We start from the raw sequence: 17,986 nt of genomic DNA, 5'->3' as shown, positions 1-17,986 counted from the left end.
TAGAACTTGAATGACCAAATCATTTCCCCTCACCCCAATAACTACATTAACTAGAAGTACTAGGAACAAAATATTGTAACCATAATATATCAGGTACATGCATACCCCCCACAACCCTGTCTGTCTGTCTGTCTGTCTGTCTCTCTCTCTCTCTCTCTCTCTCTCTCTCTCTCTCTCTCTCTCTCTCTCTCTCTGTGTGTGTGGGGGGGGTGGGTGGGTGGGGGTGGCATGGACCACTCTGTGCCTCTCAGGAAGATTATGAACAGAAACATAACTTCTTGAAAATGCTTATATGTGTTGATAGTAACTAATTTTCCAGTTAGGACTATTATTTAAAATAACCCTATAAAACATGCATGTCCAGTTTTTAAAATTAATCTTTTAACTTAGCATGCAAAGTAGTATTATGGTATTTTCATACTAGTTTCTTTTCTTCCTCCCTCATTACCCTTCCTTCCCCTGTCCCGCCGTGCTGGTTCTTTTTCTCCCACAGAAAAGCTTCCCTTGATTTTATGCCTCACATATTCCATTATTTCTCCCCTCTAAGATCCTTTCCTTCATTGTCATGGTGCTCCTTCTAGTTTCAACACACACACACACACACACACACACACACACACACACACCTGCTCTCTGTAGATAACTCCTCATCCATGCTCCTAAAACTCCAATTAAACTAACTGCTTAAGCAAACTGGACTTCGGTGGAACAATTTGGTAAAGAGATGTTCAAGTCTCTCTTCAGGAAAAATTTATGCAACACTTCTAAATTTAATATTATTTACTGATTACGTTCTATTGCCAAGCCCTATATTAAGTATAAAGTAACTTCCTTAAATTACTTCGCTATAACATTGATTCATAAAATATATATGACTTACTCATTGGCTACTGTGTGCCAGATATTTGATATTCAGGATTTCAGTCTAGCTCTCCGAGGACCAAAGCCTTTTACCAGTGGTAGGAGTAAAGGAGGGCTGGGGTAAAAATATTACTTGGATATTTAAAGACAACTTAATAAAGATTCACAATGCCCAGGAGAAGACAGGCATAAAAAGACAAATACCAAGTGATCATTTGCACATGAGGTCCAAAAAAAGGGCAAACTCACAGGAATGGGAGAATAGTGGTAACAGAATGTGGGAGAGGCGGAATTTGACCAAGAAAAAAAAAGGTTCAAAATTTAGGTTATATAAGAGGAATACACTTTTCTGCTTCCTTCCTCTTCCCGCTCCTTTCTGCTTCAGGTCTTCCATCTGACATCAGAACACACACTAATGCTGAGTGGTTCTATGGCTGTCTTTAATTTATTCACATCTTAACTGCTCAGAAACATCAGTTTGTGATCAATTTAATTGGTTAGAAAAACAAGCTATGAAAACTAAGTAATTTGGAGGTAGAAAAAAAAAAATCCCACCTTTTTGCTTATCAGCATTAGTCTCAAATCCAGGGATGCTGCTAATTAGCCCTCTTCAAACAAAATAAAACGTGAATGATTTTAATCAACAGTTCTCAAAATTATTTTGCAGAAAACCACAGGAAGAAATGTTTCACTTTGAATCTCAGAACACACACACCTCCTATGTAAAAAAGTTAATTACTCCTTTTAGTAAATGGAGTGTGTTCTCATGTTGTATCCTTTTACAAGCTACAATACTAGTTATTAACTACAAAGTTAATTCATAACTAACAAAGGTTTGTAACTACAAACACAAAATGTAGTACTATATACAAAACTATGCATTTTAAAACTGAGAAAACAAGAAAAAGATATCCAAGAAAATACATGCCAAAATATAGTATAATAAAATTTCAGAGAGGGAAAGAGAGGAAAAAATAGTGAAAGCAAGGTACAAAGAAATGACTCATTGTGTACAAATGAATAATTTGAGTGACAGCAAAATTCACATCATAAGGGTTAACTAACATTTGGTCAGTGGTACATTTTCAGATCTATACATTATTTTTAGTGAAAGAATAAATCTTGAAATTAAGAGCTTGTGGACTAGAGAGAGAGCTCTTCCAAAGGACCTAGGTTCAATTCCCAGCACCCATATGGCAGCTTACAACTGTCTGTAACTCTAGCTCCAGGGAATCCAATACCCTCCCACAGACATGCAAAACACCAATGTATATAAATAAAAAAGTAAAAAAATCAGTAAATTATTTTTTAAAGTTTATTTAAAAAATTAAGACCTTGCAAGATTAAAGATGACCAAAGAAAAATAACCACTAGGGTTACCTTATAAAAGGAATTTAAATGTAATTGAAAAATAAAGCTTGCCTGAAGATCAGAAGGTGGAGCTAGCCACTAGTTAACCACAGAGGCCAGGCAGTAGTGGCATACACCTTTAGGAGGTAGAAGCAGGAAGATCAGGAGTTCAAAGCCACATTGGGCTACATGAAATTTAACCAGTCTAATAGAGAAGCAGAGCTCACAGTTTTAATCCCAGCACTAGGCAGGTAGAGACAGGAAAAGAGATGGCTGGCTGCAGAGAGGAATATAAAAACTGAAGAGTTTGTAAGTATATGTGTATATGTACTGTGTATATACATACATAGATTAAATATGGGCTAACAAGGGCTGGAGAGATGGCTCAGAGGTTAAGAGCACTGACTGCTCTTCTAGAGGTCCTGAGTTCAATTCCCAGCAACCACATGATGGCTCACAACCATCCCTTATGAGATCTGGTGCCCTCTTCTGGTGTGCAGATATACATGGAAGCAGAATGTTGTATATATAATAAATAAATAAATCTTAAAAAATATATATATGGGCTAACAATGTTCCCCTCTAGAGCCATAGACTAACAAAAACTCCAACACCAGGAATGAGAAACCCTCTTTTGAGTTATTGTCCAAGAGGATCCCAAAATATAGGCTAATTGCTGTTGCCCTTCTTTGGACACAAGATCCAGAGAATGTGAATTGTATTTGACCTGAAAGCTTCCTTCCTGAGGACTATGCAAGCTTCCATAGAAGGGAAGCAACCAATAGTCCTACCCAGCTATGGTGCCCATGAACCACAACAATGGCCAGCATAGCATCATTAACCTTAAGGGTGTAGTAGTGGCATACATTACCTTGGCGGTAATCAACAGCTCTCTAACTGGTCTTAAAGCCTACTAGACAAGAAACTCATTCGTGATACTGGAAACCCAACCAACTACCTAGGGCCAAGGAAGTCATGGATCTTGGAGGAGAACTTGAACCACCATTTTACTAAATCAGCATACTCCTTAACTAAATATTTGTTCTTATACAACCCCAGGTAAGTGTAGTCCTCACTCCTCATCAAAGAAACTTCTCTTTGCAGCAAATGGAAACCATTACAGAAAACCACAACTGAACAAAATGCAGAGTTATGGAGCACAACATTGTGGAATAGGGGCTAAAAGAGTGGAAGAGCCAGAGGAACAGAAAGTTTGCTGTGAGACTATGTCTCCTACAAATGTCAGAGAAACTGAATCTATGAAATCGCACCAACATGGCTGCCAAAACATGACTGAACAAGAATGGTATCAATAGACATGCTAATGTCTATTAGCTGAAGAGGCCTCAGCCCTACACAAAGAACTACAGACAACTTAGGAATACTGAGAATAGGGCAAATAGTCTTCCTCAGGAAAGAGCACACTAATTGGTTATCAAATGCCAAATGGCCAGCTCTGAAAAGATACATACAAGTAACATTATATGAACTGAGCAAATTGTATTTATATATTGGGAATACACACACACACTCTAAAAAGATGCCATGAATCTGAAAGGAATGGAGGGGTACATCAGAAGGGTGGAAGGGGTCAAAGGGAGGTGAGAAGGAAACTATAACTGTACTATATTCTCAAAAATAATTATAAAAATAAATTATTGGAAATAAGATATCAAAGCCAGGCAGTGGTGTCACTTGCCTTTAATCCCAGTACAAGGGAGGCAGAGACCGGCCTGGTCTACAAAGCTACACAGAGAAACCCTGTCTCAAAAAGAAAAAAAAAAGATATCAAGTATATTATAAAAGAGAAAATATAACATCTTTCATCTCCTGAATTTTAGAAATATGACTGAAGTGATAAATGAAACATTTGTCATTCTGTCACATGTTCTTTGCTGTTTATAAAGGCAATATTTAAGATTTACATAATGGCAAGAAAAGAATCAAAGAAAAAAGGAAAAGGACCAAATGTAAAATGACAGATCCAAACCATAACATTATCAATTTTACATTAAAAACAAAGGTCCAAGTATAAGAATTAAGACAGTTTGGCAGATAGGTGGTCTCCAGTTATGTGTCACCTGCTTTCCCTCTTACCCTTTTACAGTGTATTTAATAAATTATTCATTTTTTAAAAAATAACAAATTGAATTTTAAAACTATGCGGCACTATAGTAATCTCCCCTAACACCAAGAGACACATTCCAACACAACTAGTAGGTGCCTAAACCACAGACAGTACCAAATCCTCCATGTTTTCTTCTGATATATGACAATATAAAGCTTAACGTCCTTTCCATTTTAACTAGGTACTTATTATGTAACTAGGACTATGACTCTTACAATCTGAAGTGTTACAGTAAAACCAGTCCAAATTTCTTTTTACCTTATTCACAAACTTATGAATATGTGATTCATTCTTATCATAGATCACACCATCCTTAAAATATGATTTTTTGTTCTCTTCATTAAAAAAAAAAAAGAACCTTCGTTTTTCATGTATAGGAAAATTTTACAGCATCACTTTCAGTAATATCCAAATTTCAAACATCATCACTCTTAAACCATTACTCAGTAAAAATTGCATAAACAAAAGCACTGTAATATTGTGACAGAGGATCAGAAAACTGAGGTAGTAGTGACTAGTGTGCAGTTCTCAACCTGTGGGTCACTGCCTCTCTGACAAACCTCTATCTCCAAAAATATTTCCATTACAATTCACAACAGTAGCAAAATTATAGTTTGAAGTAGCAGTGAAATAATTTTATGGTTGTGGGGGTCACCACAACATGAGGAACTATATTAAAGGGTCACAATGTTAGGAAAGTTGAGAACCACTGGACTAGTGGATGGACATATATAAGGAATAGACATTCTGGACAAAGCTAATACAAGATTCAAAAATTAGTAATTATTTCTGCAAACTCAAATTCAGTATTTTCACACTGCAGCTGATTGCTGATAACAGAACAAAGTAAAACCACAGGTAAGGATGAACCACTGTATATGTTAACTACTTGACACTAACCTCAAATACAATATATTGATATAGGTAGATTGAAAGAAGACGGAAAAAGGTATCAAAAGGATGGTCATATTAACATCAAATAAAGGAAGACTGGGTTCTTTTATAGTGTTTAAAAAATTCTACATGCCCAGGCCTCCAAGTAAGATAAAGGACTAGACAGTGAAGTAGAATCAGAATAAGGAGAAAACAGACCCCATTGGAAAGACAGACAGAAAGAGCTTTGGAAACTCACAAAAGGAGTAACAGGCCAGATGAAAAGTTCAGAAAAACACAATGACAATGCAACAAAAAGCAGCAAACCAAACACATGTGTAGCTTTATGGATAGTGCAGCATGACTATTATGGTGGTAACCAAATGCTTTCTAGCTGGATTTAAAGCCTGCTACACAGGTTGAATTCACACCTAGTACTGTAAACCTAATCAAAAATCTATGGCTGGATAGGCCAGGCTCTAGTAGAGAAGATACTATTGTTTTGCTGAGAGAACATGTTTTACTCATAAAACTGCTTTCTAAATATTTGTATTTATGCTCATGGATTAGTGCTGCTCTCTGCATTGGTGAGAGAAACTTCTTTTTGCAGTGGACAGAAGATACTGCAGACTCCTAACTGGCCAATGTGCTGAAAGCAAGTCCTAAATAAGACAGAGATAAGAGAATATGGCAGAAGAGGGTGCAAAGAATGTAGGAGGATGAGTGTTATGAACACTGTCTTCCAGCTATGATATGACTGTTGCTCTCATGAACTCAAGACAGCTGTCATTACTTGCACATGACCCACACAAACCTAGGTCTACCAGCATTCCGTCATGGATAAGGAAAAAACTCAACTGGCTTCAACCCTCTTGAAGAACTACTGGAAGTTAATGGTTGCAGAGGACAGATGGTGGACACATCCTTTTTGTAGTGTTGCTATTGGTAAAGTTGCCCATGTGCTTATAAATAACCTATGCACATGTAAGCAACTCTAATTAAACACACACACACACACACACACACACACACACACACACACACACACACACATTCTCTCTCTCTCTCTCTCTCTCTCTCTCTCTCTCTCTCTCTGTGTGTGTGTGTGTGTGTGTGTGTGTGTGTGTGTGTCTCACACACACAAATAAAAAATCTTGGGGGTAGGACTACAGGTATAATAAAAGCCAGTTTATACAGAATCCTTGAGAACTTACACAACTCTTCAAATTTTCAAATAACTTACCAAAACTTTTTGTGAATACAGAATGTGTCTGCTTTAAGTAAAACACAGAATTAAAATTCTATCTCTATGATGGATTTACAACACTACCACAGAGACCATAAATACCCCAGAGATTCACTGAAAATGTGTAGGGCAGTATTGATGTATGTATGTATGTATGTATGTATGTATGTATGTATGTATGTATGTGTTATTTGTTTCTTTGTTAGAAGTTACATATGTGCATCCTTTTTAAAATTTCCTTTCTTAGTACTAAGGATTGAACCCTGGACATCACATATGCTAGGAATGTGCTCTACCTCTGAACTAAAGCCCCAAGATTTTTTATTCATTTATTTGGTTGGTAAAGTTACGTTTGTTTGCTGAGGAAGGTTCTCAAGTAGCCCAGGCTGGGGCCTCAAATTCATTATGCAGTTAAGGATGACCTTGAATACCTGATCCTCCTGCCTACATTCATCAAATGCTGAAGCTGCAGACATGCCATCTGTATAGACATGCAAAATGCCCAACCTTTTTCTTTCCCTGACAGTCCCTTTCTTTCTCGGTTTCCTTTTCCCATTTGCAACTTGTCTCTTACCCACATTCATTGCAGTAAGTCAGAAAATAAGGACTACCTAACCCCAAGACAGTGCATGGCCACATTTCAACTCAGCTAAATACAAATTCAGTTTCTTGACTACAAAATGAAAATAGTTAAATTTCTTAAGCACTCAGGAGAGTTCTGAAGACCAAGGAAGATAAAGTCAATAAGTATTTAATTGCTATATAACCCAGAACACACTAAAAAAAATTAGCTGTTATTTCTGTGATTGCCTTGGAAATCAGTGTAAATTTTTTTTTTTTTTTAAAGAATGTATTTCTGGAGACTGCAGAGATGTATCAATGGTTAAGAGTATTTGTTGCTCTTGTAGCGGATCCTAGTTCAGTTCCTAGCATCTACACTGTGGCTTACAACCATCTATAACTATAGTTCCAGGAGATCTGATGCCTATTCTGGTCTCTGAGGCGATGGCACAACATGGTGCACGGATACATGCAGGAACTCACACACAAAGAAAAACCATTTTAAAATAGAACCCTGTGTACATGCTCACACTCCAGTATCTGTATGTGTAGAGTAAGGTCTGGAAAAAAAAAAAACGTTTCAAAATATCAAGTACTTCAATGGGATAACCCTTCAAATATAATCTATACAGCCCATCAACTCCACTCCTAGGTTATCTATTTAAGAGAAATAAAATGTTATGTCCACAAAGATTTATACCCAAACAGTCACAGAAGCATTATTCATTCAACGCAAATGTGCATCAGCTAATGAATAGATAACAAAATGTGATACAGGATGAGCAAACCTAATCTGGGATGCTCCAAAACTGGAAACTTTGGGGCATTATGTCAGTGCTCAAAAGGTTTCAGATTTTAAAGCATTTCAAATATTATGATTTGAGTACCCCTGGCCAGTAAAGTTTATGCAAATATTCCAAAATTCAAAAAAACTCTGAAAGTCTGGAGCACTTTGGATCCCAAGTATTTCAAATGAAAGACCTATATTTTCCTATTCATTAATACAAAACTGAGGTTTGTGGGGTTTTGTTGCTCTCCTGCCTCAACTTCCTGAAATTTCAGACTACAGGTGTGTGCCACTACACTCAGCAGAGATGAAGGAAGCAGCAGTACACACTACAAGAGTGAACTTCAAAAGCAAACTGAGTGAAAAACACAAAACCTCATCAATGTAGATTATTTGTGCACAATGTTCAGAAAATGCATTTCTAGACACAGAAAACATATTAGGAGATGTATAGACCTGGAGAGAAGAAACAAAGATTAACTGTAAATGGACACTAGGATCTGACTGAGCTGGTACAAACACTATGAAACTGAATTCTGGTAGTGACTAAAAACTCAGTGAGCATACTGATAGGTAGGTAGTATTTACAGTATGTAAATTATACTTCAATAAAGTTGTGTTTGCACTCACAGGTATGCAAGCATGTGTGTGAAAACCAAAAGTTATCCTCACAGATTAAGTAGGCTGGCAAGCCAGTGAGCCTCCTCCTCTTCCCCAGTGCTGGGATTTCAAGAGTACACTGCCATACTTCGACTGTTACATGAGTTGTAGGGATTAAACTCAGGTCTTCATGCTTGTAACTCAAGCACATTACTAAGCGAATTGTCTTCCTAGCCTAATTTTTTTTTTATTTACAAAATTAACCCCATGTTTTGCCTCAGCTCACTTCTTCACTTTTTATGCAAACCCAAGGACTCGTGAAACCCACTTTTAAGCTGGTTCTTTCATTAATATAATCAGGATAATAACCCACAGACATGTCCACATGCCAACCTGATCTAAACAATCTCACTGAGAAACCCTCTTTGCAGATGATTCTAGATTGTGTCAGTCAAGCTGACAATGAAAACTGATCATCACCACCACCGTTCTTGGCAGCCCTCTATTCTGAATTGTGTCCTTTTTCTTACTATAAAATTTCCTATTATCTCATTGGGAAATTCTATGATTTAGAGTTGGTGCAGGTAGCTCGGCAGGAAAAGGTTTGTACTGCATATGCCTCCTGACCTGAAGGGGTGGAAAGACTGTAAGAGGCACTGGCAGTAGACAATGTAATAGGTATCTTCTGAATACAACACATATAAGCTCACAGTGATTGTGATAGCATGCCAGACCAATACCAGCATGGAAAGTGGAGGTGGGCATGAAGTCCCATTATCTACTGACAACTGATGGCTGCTAGGAGGAGAACCAGCTTTCTCTAAGTGTGTAGTACCTGGTAAGCTAACTATGCTCTAGTGGATGGCCACACATTTAAGAATACTCGGGCAACACAATAATAAGACGCGGTACACAAAGTGGGGTTATTAGGGAAAGGGAGTGGATCTAGGGGTAGATGGGATAGGTGGTGAAAATGATCAAAACGCCAAGGAAATAATAATGTTTTATTTTTAATTCCAGGGCCATCAACATAGTTCAATGGTACAGAGCTTTCCTAGTGTGCACAAGGCCCTGGGCTCAATATCTAGTAAAAAGGGGAGGGTGGTCTAAAGACAGGCATAATACAGCATGCCTGTAATATTAGCACTTGGCTGGAGGGTGCATAATATGGGGGCAGGAGTTCAAGGATAGCCCAGGCTATGTATCAAGATATCAAAACTGCTTTTAAAAAATTATAAAATATGTATAAAGGCAAGACAATGATGTTTGCTACAAAAAACAAAGCAAACAAACAAAAACCTAAAACACACACAACCAACCACTTTTTGTGCCAAGCCTGGTGACACATACATGCAATCCTGGCACTTAGGAGGCTAAGGCAGGAGGATCACCAAACTAGACACTGAGAGACTGTCTCAAAAAACAGACAAAACCCACAAAACAATGAGAGTGGGGGACAGTTTTTTCTCCCCACTCCCTACCACCACTACATACTCTCCAGAGTAATCCTAGCACTTGGGAGGTTGATTTGGGAAGAGCAGATCAAGGTCATCTTTACCTGCACTGGAAATCTTAGGTCAGTTTGTCTTATATGAGACCCTTTCTCAAAAAAAAAAAAAAAAAACACACACACACACAAAACAAAACAAAAAAACCTCCTCTCTGGCTTTCCCACAGATAAAACCGCAAACCTGCTCTTCTCACTTCCCTCTTTCCCCCAACAACACAAGTGTCTCTGAAACCTGAAACATTAAGCACACCTCTTGTTTTTCTCTGAAAGACTGAATCTTTGTTACTTTTTCCCTTAAATGTCATTTCACAGAGAAGCCTTTCTTGACAGTTAATTCCTGTTGTGTCTTTACCCTTCTGAGATGTTTCTTCAGATAACAACTGATAATACTTATTAATCAGTAGTTTCTGGGATCCTCACCCTACTAAAATGTTAACTTCCACCAAGGCATGCTTGATTCACAGTGTGTGCCCAGTACACAAGTGCACTACCTGAAACAGGAAGAATTCCACAAATAATTAAGCGAACGCCTAGCTTTTTTTCACTTTTGAGATCGGGTCTTGCTATATATTGCCCAGATAGTCTCAAACTCCAAGGCTCAATTCATCCTACTCCCTCAACCTCCTAAGAGGCGGGACTATTACAAGCATATAGTCAAAAGGAATATGTATGTTTGGGGCTGGAGAGATGGATGGCTCAGCAGTTAAGAGCACTGGTTACATGGGGGGGGGCGGGTGGTGGTGGGTGGGTGGTGGTGGCGGCGGCAGAGGCATTCCACACCTTTAATCCCACCACTTGGGAGGCAGAGGCAGACGGATCTCTGTGAGTTCAAGACCACCCTGGTCTACAAAAGCTAGTTCTAGGACAGCCTCTAAAGCTACAGAGAAACCCTTTCTTGAACCCCACCAAAAACAACAACAACAAAAAACAGCACTGGTTATTCTTTCAGAGAATCAGGGTATGGTTGGTTCTCATCACCCACATGCCTCCTCATAACTGACTAAAATTTCAATTGGAAACAATCTGATGATTTTATCTGACTTCCTTGGGTACCAGGCAGTTGTGTGATGCACATTGATACACACAGACAAAACACTCATACACATAAAATAAAAATAAACAAATTCTAAAATTGTTGGAAATAGCAATAATTTACTTGTGAATTTTTCCTTGTCAGATATGTGAAGAATATAATGACAAATGCTTCCTCAAACTGTTTTCAATTTTGTCTATAAAATAAAGGTTACCAGGAGAGTCCATCTAGAATTTGCCACCAGATGGGAGGAAAAAAAGGAGGGAGGGAGGGAGGGAGGGAGGAAAGGAGGGAGGGAGGGAGGAATGAAAGGAAGGAAGGAAGGAAGGAAGGAAGGAAGGAAGGAAGGAAGGAAGAAAGGAAACCAAGTTGATACTACAGCAAACGGTGATCATCCCATGTATTTTTCAGTGAAAAGTCTCAGGTAGCCCAGGTTGACCTTGAACTACTGATCCTTCTATCGCCACTTCCTGAGTGCTGACATTACAGGTGTACAGTATCATATCTGATTTATTCATTGGTAGAGATGAACACAGGAGGACCAGCAGTTTGGAAAGCATTCCAGAGCCTTAACTCTCTCACAACAGCAACGCCCCCCTCCACCCCCTACCCTGTTGGGTTTTGGTTTATTTCTGTTTTTGTAGTTTTGTTTTTATTTTTGAGACAGGATCTTGTGCTACCAGGGCCAGCCTTAAACTCCTTGATCATTCTGTCTCCACCTCCCAAGTGCTGGGATTACAGACATGCACTTCCAAGCCAGATTTCCAGTTGCTGGATACTGAACAAGACTATTGTTTCCCCCAAACACAGGACTTCTCAGAACTGTTTCAGCAGGAGTTCCGGTCATTGTATTATCTACTTTGTCTTTTCTCTTAAGCAGTGTTTCAAAGTAATGTCCAAGGAAAAGTATCCTTGAAGCATTAACTACATTAAGAGACTGAGAAAACGTAAAATGAATTTAGGAAAAGCTAATCAAAGTTCAGCAGTTTTCTTTGGAGAATTTTTCAGAATCTTAATAGTGTTCATGTGCATTTTAAATTTCTAAAATGGGAGTAAGTTCATACACTGACTGTGACCTGAACTTACTCTGGCAATCCAAATCTGTGGGTAAGCGTTTCTCTAAGCTTGGGCTTCATGACATTGTATGCAAGCCTACTCTGAATCAAGGGTCCTTAAATCCAACCTGAAAGTCAAAAGACCAATAAACAGGATCTTCCTTTAGTCTTCTCTAGACAACTCAAATTTTCAGGCAGCTCAGGTACTGATGGCTCTCGTTTTAGACAGCAAGGAAGACTTGCTTACTGATTTAAACTCAAATGTGTCGGGGGTGGGGTGGGGAGCAGCTCACTGGTAAAGTGCTCACTGTACAAACATGAAGCCCTCAATTTGGATACCTGGCACCCACATAAAGCCAGGTACACACAGCAACATGTATTTGTTATCTCAGTGCTAGGAGGTGTGAAGACAGGGAAACTGAAGGGGCTCACTGTCCTGCCAGACTTACAGAGATGGCAATTTCCAGACTGAATAGGAGACCCTGTCTCAAAATGGAAGGTAGAAAGAGACAGAGGAAGAGGACACAGGCCTGTAGCATCCACACACGCATACATAGGCAAATATACCCACACCTAAAAATGTACACACAAATTGGTCTAAATAAATATTCAGCAGTTATTCAGAAATGTCACATGCTTGTAAATGGTGATAAATTAAAGTACCACAAACTCAGGGTCAAAGGCACACAGTAATTCAGCCAATGCTATCACCTGAAGTAACAGTGGGTTACTGAGGCAGAAGCAAGCAAGTTCTCTAAGATTTGCATCATGGTATTAAATTCCTATTTCTGGCTAGACAAGGCCAAGGTGGCTCACTTATCCCAACACTAAGGATGCCAAGGCAGGATGACTGCTGAAATTTGGGTTACTCTGGTCTGCACAGCTAGTACCAGGCCAATCAGATATACCCAGCAAAGTTGTGTCTAAAAAATAAAACAAATAAAAAAATTAATAAATTATATATTTGGGGATAAATTATGTTTATGGGTAACAGACTCATAAGAAAGCTAAGTCAATAGGATCACATCACAATATGATGACAATATAAATTCATATCGAATCTGAGCAAAACTTACTACTCTATCATTCTTTTGCATCCCTTTAGGTTTCCCTGCCCTATCACTGGCTCAAATGTCTTCCTTCCTTAAGCCTTCTCTCTTATTTTACTAGTGCCAGCTTCCAACCAGGAACCCCCATTCTGCCATTTATAGTTATTTTCACAGCTATCCAAAGACACAAGTTAAACTACTTTAGTATAGCCTAACATCAAAGAAACTCCTGAACCTAGAAGCCTGACTGGGGTTATGTCCAAAGTGCATCTCCCCAAAGATAAACAATGCCACCTTCAAGCTCAATCCTGAAACAATCCTAAATTCTTTTGAAACTAAAAATAGCTCAGCTGTTGTCTCATCTGCCAGCAGATGGCCAGACTATTTTTAATGCAGGATTCTCAAGAGCAGGCATGGATCACACTAAGCTAGGGCAGCCTAGAATCCCTTAATGTTCACTGCACAGAACTGCAGTCAGGCAGGTACCAAGAGAGGGCAACCTGGAGCTGTTCCTGGGCCTGTGGGCTTCTACCAATTTAAGAAAAAGTTCTTTTTAACCATTTTTTAAAACAAAATCTAAGATGTTAGAAAATTTGAAATAAGTTTTAAATAACTGTATACCCTTTAAAGATTTATGCTGTTTGTAAAAATAAAAGTTCCTCTGTGTAGTGGAAAAGGGTTTTGCTATGAAACCCAAACAGGTAGGCCTGGAACTCACTCATGGCAATCTATCTGCCAGAGTTATGTGTATCAGTCACCATGCCTGGATTATATAGTTTACACAAGGTGATACTTTAGTCAAAATACAGTATTCTTAAGAATTCATGATGATATAATTTTGAGTATTATTTACAGAAAACTTATTTTAATTGGTCATTATAATAAAAGGAGGATGAATTTATTGCAAATACCAATGATTTGAATTCTACTTAAATGCCAATGAAATTATTTTCAAACAAAAACAAACAAACAAAAAAAGGATCAGTCTGGTATATATTTCCCTGCTTACTGTCCATCTCCTTGCAGCTCTGTTAAGTGTTCAATAATGCGTGTATATATATATATATATATATATATATACACACACACACACACACACACACACACACACACACACACACACACACACGAATCTTTTCAAGTTTTTGTTTTCTTTTTGGGCTTTTTGTTTATTTGTTTTCCAAGACCAGGTTTCTCTGTATAGCCCTAGCTGTCCTGAAACTTGCTCTGTAAAGCAGGCTCACCTTGAACTCACAGAGATCTGTCTGCCTCTGCTGGGATTAAAGATGTGTGCCACCACCATTCAGCAAGGGTTTTAACAACAGCTACACACAGACCTGCAATGGTAGCACACACCAGCAATCCCAGTACCTGGGAGGTAGAGGCAGGGGAATTGCCATAAATTCTACAGTTCAAGGGTAGCCTGGTCTACATAATGAGTTTCACATCAGCCAAGGATATATAGCAGTTATCCCAAACTTAATATTAAAGGATGACTAGAAGGAAAAAAAAATCAGGGGCTATCTACCATGAGAGTACACACCAAAACCATACTTTATAGAGGGCTAAATGTAACTTTTACAGAACATGGAAAAATGCCTCTTATAAAGAAAGTATTCTGGTGTTAGTTGGCTGGCAAAACCTGATTTAAAGAACCATAGCACAGTTGGTGCACACAGCATCAAGAATTCCTATGCCTAGAAATGCCAGGGACTCAAGTTAAGGGAGTTACAGACCTTCTAAAGATGGCAAACAAGAGTGGCAAGAATAATAGATGCCCAAGTTAGCAGACGAGTGCATTCATGTTCATGGCACATTCGTTAAGTTCAGTACTCTAATTTTACAGAGGAAGTCCGAGCACAGTACTACTGCAATGTCACAAAATTAGGATTTAAACCAAGGACCCCAGACTCTCATTCTAATGAACTTTTAATTATGTTTATTTATATTAATATTTGGAAATGGGGAAATTACATAAGCAACACACTTAAAACCTTTAAATGCTTATGCTTTAGCATACTGAAAATATATTCTGGGCTGCGGATATAGTTCAATTGGTAGAGTGCTTGTCTACCAAGTTTGATACCCTGAGTTCCATGCCCTGTATTGCACCTGTAAAACATGGCATGATGGTGTTTGTCTGTAATCTCAGATTTTAAGAGGCAGAGACAGGTGGTTCAATCTTGCATGCTCCATACCCACCTCCAAAGCAAACAAACAAAAACTAAAAGGAAAAAAATTGCACCAACACACACACACACACGCACGCACGCACGCACGCACGCACGCACGCACGCACGCACGCACGCACGCACGCGCATGGAAAAGCTTAGTTAAGTACTAAAGCTTTTAATTTGAATTTATGTTCTTTACCCTGCCACGTTATTGATAACCCCATAGAAAACAATTCTTTTAAAAATCCTAAAACCACTCATATCACCCAATTAATAATGATTCCTTTCAGAAACCAAATAGAAATTCAGATTTTGCAACTATACAACAGAATTCTCACTCACCTGGAAATGTATCGTTTGTTATAACAACAACAAAATGGGAACTTATGACCAACGAAGGGACAAAAGAACTACTACTTTAAAAATTAGACACAAAACAGCAATAAAAAACACCGTTTAAACTGAAATCCACTTGTTTTTCAAATTACCAATTTTAAGGATTCAGGAAAAAAGAGGAGGAAGGTACAACATTTACAAGTTAAATGATAGTCTTGCACAGATTCCAAGACTTAAATGCAAAGTTGTTTTTAACCTGTCTTGACACTTTACTTTTAGCATAAAGTTATGGTTTGTCCCCCTTCAAAAATATTTTTCAAAACCCACTTTTAACCAGCTTAATTTCTTGCCAATCTAAGATGCTCTCATGCAGGGCTATAAAACAAAAGCGTAAGCATCAGGAATTAATCTGTACATTAAATGGCCTGGTTTCTCCCTTAACAATTTCCTCATCGATGGGTGCACTAGACCTACCAATGGCCCGCCTCAAACAAATCGTTATCTGCCTACCGAGGTTATAGGTATTGTTTGGATTTTTCCCTGCTGTGGCTTCATTACACTAGATCTTTTCTGTCTGAACTATAAAGCACAATTGGAAGCTTGAGAGCAGCTGCCACTGTCCAGACATGTGGTTGGTGGGTGTCATTGTCTTTTCATTTCTCTCATTGCACACACACCCCTTTCCGTGTTACCTAAAGCCAGTCTAGCTAAAGGTTCTTTCCTTCCCCATTTTCACGAGGCTACAGCCACCGGCCACCCACCCCTTAACCTCCGGTCTTGTTCTTCCAGGTCAGCCCAGTAGGTTACATTACTACTCTTTTCCCTGTAGCTGGGGCAGAGAGATGGCAGAACTCGAGGCACCTCTTGCAAACCCCTTTCTCGCGACTGTCAAAAGGGAACAACTTCAGCCTTTCTTTCCCAAAGTACCACGCCAAACGATAAAGTTTATTGTAATTAAGGTATGGAACCCTCCCCCACGCCCAATCTTGTCACATCGGCCCCACCTCAATTTCTAAGCTAATAAACAACAGCTCATCTTCTGCTCCATCACAAAGGATGACATTCTGTCCACACCGCCAGAGGCTATCAACAAAATCCCCCCCACCCCCACCCCCGACTCGGTACAGTGGAACGCTCGAACCCGGGTGCCCCGCGATCCTGAACCAGCTCGAGTTCTCGGGGCCCCGCCTGGCCGCCCTTCCTCCTCCACCCTGCCGGTGCCCCGCGTCCAGCCGAGTTGCTGTCAACTCCAGTCGGGCGTCAAGGAGCTCGGCCAGGGCTCCCGGGACAAGCCGCCCGCCCGCCCGGCCGCTCGCCCGCCAGCCCCCCTCCAGCGGTCGCCTGCCTGCGCCGCGGCCTCCTCCCGGCTCACCTAGGGCCACCTCGCACGCTTTGCGCAGCTGGGAGTGATGCGCCTTCTTCACTTCCTTGTCGGCCAAAATCTTCTCCAGGGCCCGGGTCAGGAACATGTTCTTCGTCTTCTTGCCCTCATACATGGACGCGGAGGAGGAAGAGGAGGCGACGGCGGCGGTCCGGGGGGCTGGAGGGGAGACGGAGGAGGGGGACAGGGACAGAGAAAGGCGAGGAGGTGGCGGCGGGGGCGAGGAGGCGTGGAGGGCAGCGGCGCCACCAGGAAGCGGCAGGCGACACGGAGCGGCCGCGGGGCCGGCAAGGGCGTCGAAAGGCTCGCCGCGCTCGAGGGGCCGCCGTTCAGGGGCCGCGCCCGTCGGGCCTCGGCGCCTGGCGGCCCGGGGGTCCCTCCGGCCCGGCGGCGGCGGCGGCGGCGGAGCCCGGCCCGGGCGGCCGTCTTCCCGGGGCCGAGGGCCTAGGCGGCGGCGCCTCACACAGCCGGCGAGCGCGAGGCTGCCCTAGCTACCGTGGGGACGAGCACCCGCCGCAGCCGCGGACTGGCCTCCATCACCGCCGACCTGCCCCGGACGCCATGTTGAGAGGAAACGACGCGTCACGCAGCGGCCGAACGGCTGCAGAGAGGAAGCGGCGGCAGCGGCGGCGGTGGCGGCGGTCGTGCCAGCCCAGAGCTGCCGCGGCGCCGGGAGGCAAGGGGCGGAGGGCGGCGCGGGAGGAGCGGCCGGAGCCGCAACTCTACGGCGGCCCGGCGGGGACTCGCAGCCTCCCGCGTTCGCCTGCAGGGCAGCGTGGGGCGTGGCGGGCGTCCTGCGGCGCGTAGCGGAGCAGAGCGGGACTTGGGCTCCCAGGGGCCGCTAGGGCTGCGGGATAGCAGCACACCCGGCGCCCCCTACGCTTGGCAGACAGGACCCCTAGCTACCGGGCACTGGCTTCTCCAACTTCCTAGATAGTCGGTCGCTAGGAGCAAAGTCCCTCGCGGTCCTGGGGCCACAGAAACATCCGCGTCACTCCCTCAGACGCACCTGGTTTCCGCCGGCCGCACGGGGTCTAAATTT

General features: G+C 41.3%; 1 protein-coding gene across 1 annotated transcript in view; it reads right to left on the bottom strand.

Moving 5' to 3' along the window:
- The window catches only part of Arfgef1 (ADP ribosylation factor guanine nucleotide exchange factor 1), a 99,991-nt gene extending 82,607 nt beyond the window's left edge, over positions 1-17,384 (bottom strand). The window contains 1 exon segment of the mRNA XM_027398848.2: positions 16,936-17,384. Coding sequence (XP_027254649.1) covers positions 16,936-17,059 — 124 coding nt within the window. The 5' untranslated portion in view covers positions 17,060-17,384.
- Between the last annotated feature and the right edge of the window lie 602 nt (positions 17,385-17,986).

Source organism: Cricetulus griseus, chromosome 2 (assembly GCF_003668045.3).
Source record: "Cricetulus griseus strain 17A/GY chromosome 2, alternate assembly CriGri-PICRH-1.0, whole genome shotgun sequence".
Taxonomy (NCBI): domain Eukaryota; kingdom Metazoa; phylum Chordata; class Mammalia; order Rodentia; family Cricetidae; genus Cricetulus; species Cricetulus griseus.
Note: the sequence above shows the minus strand (reverse complement) of the source record. Positions and strands in the feature narration are given on the sequence as shown.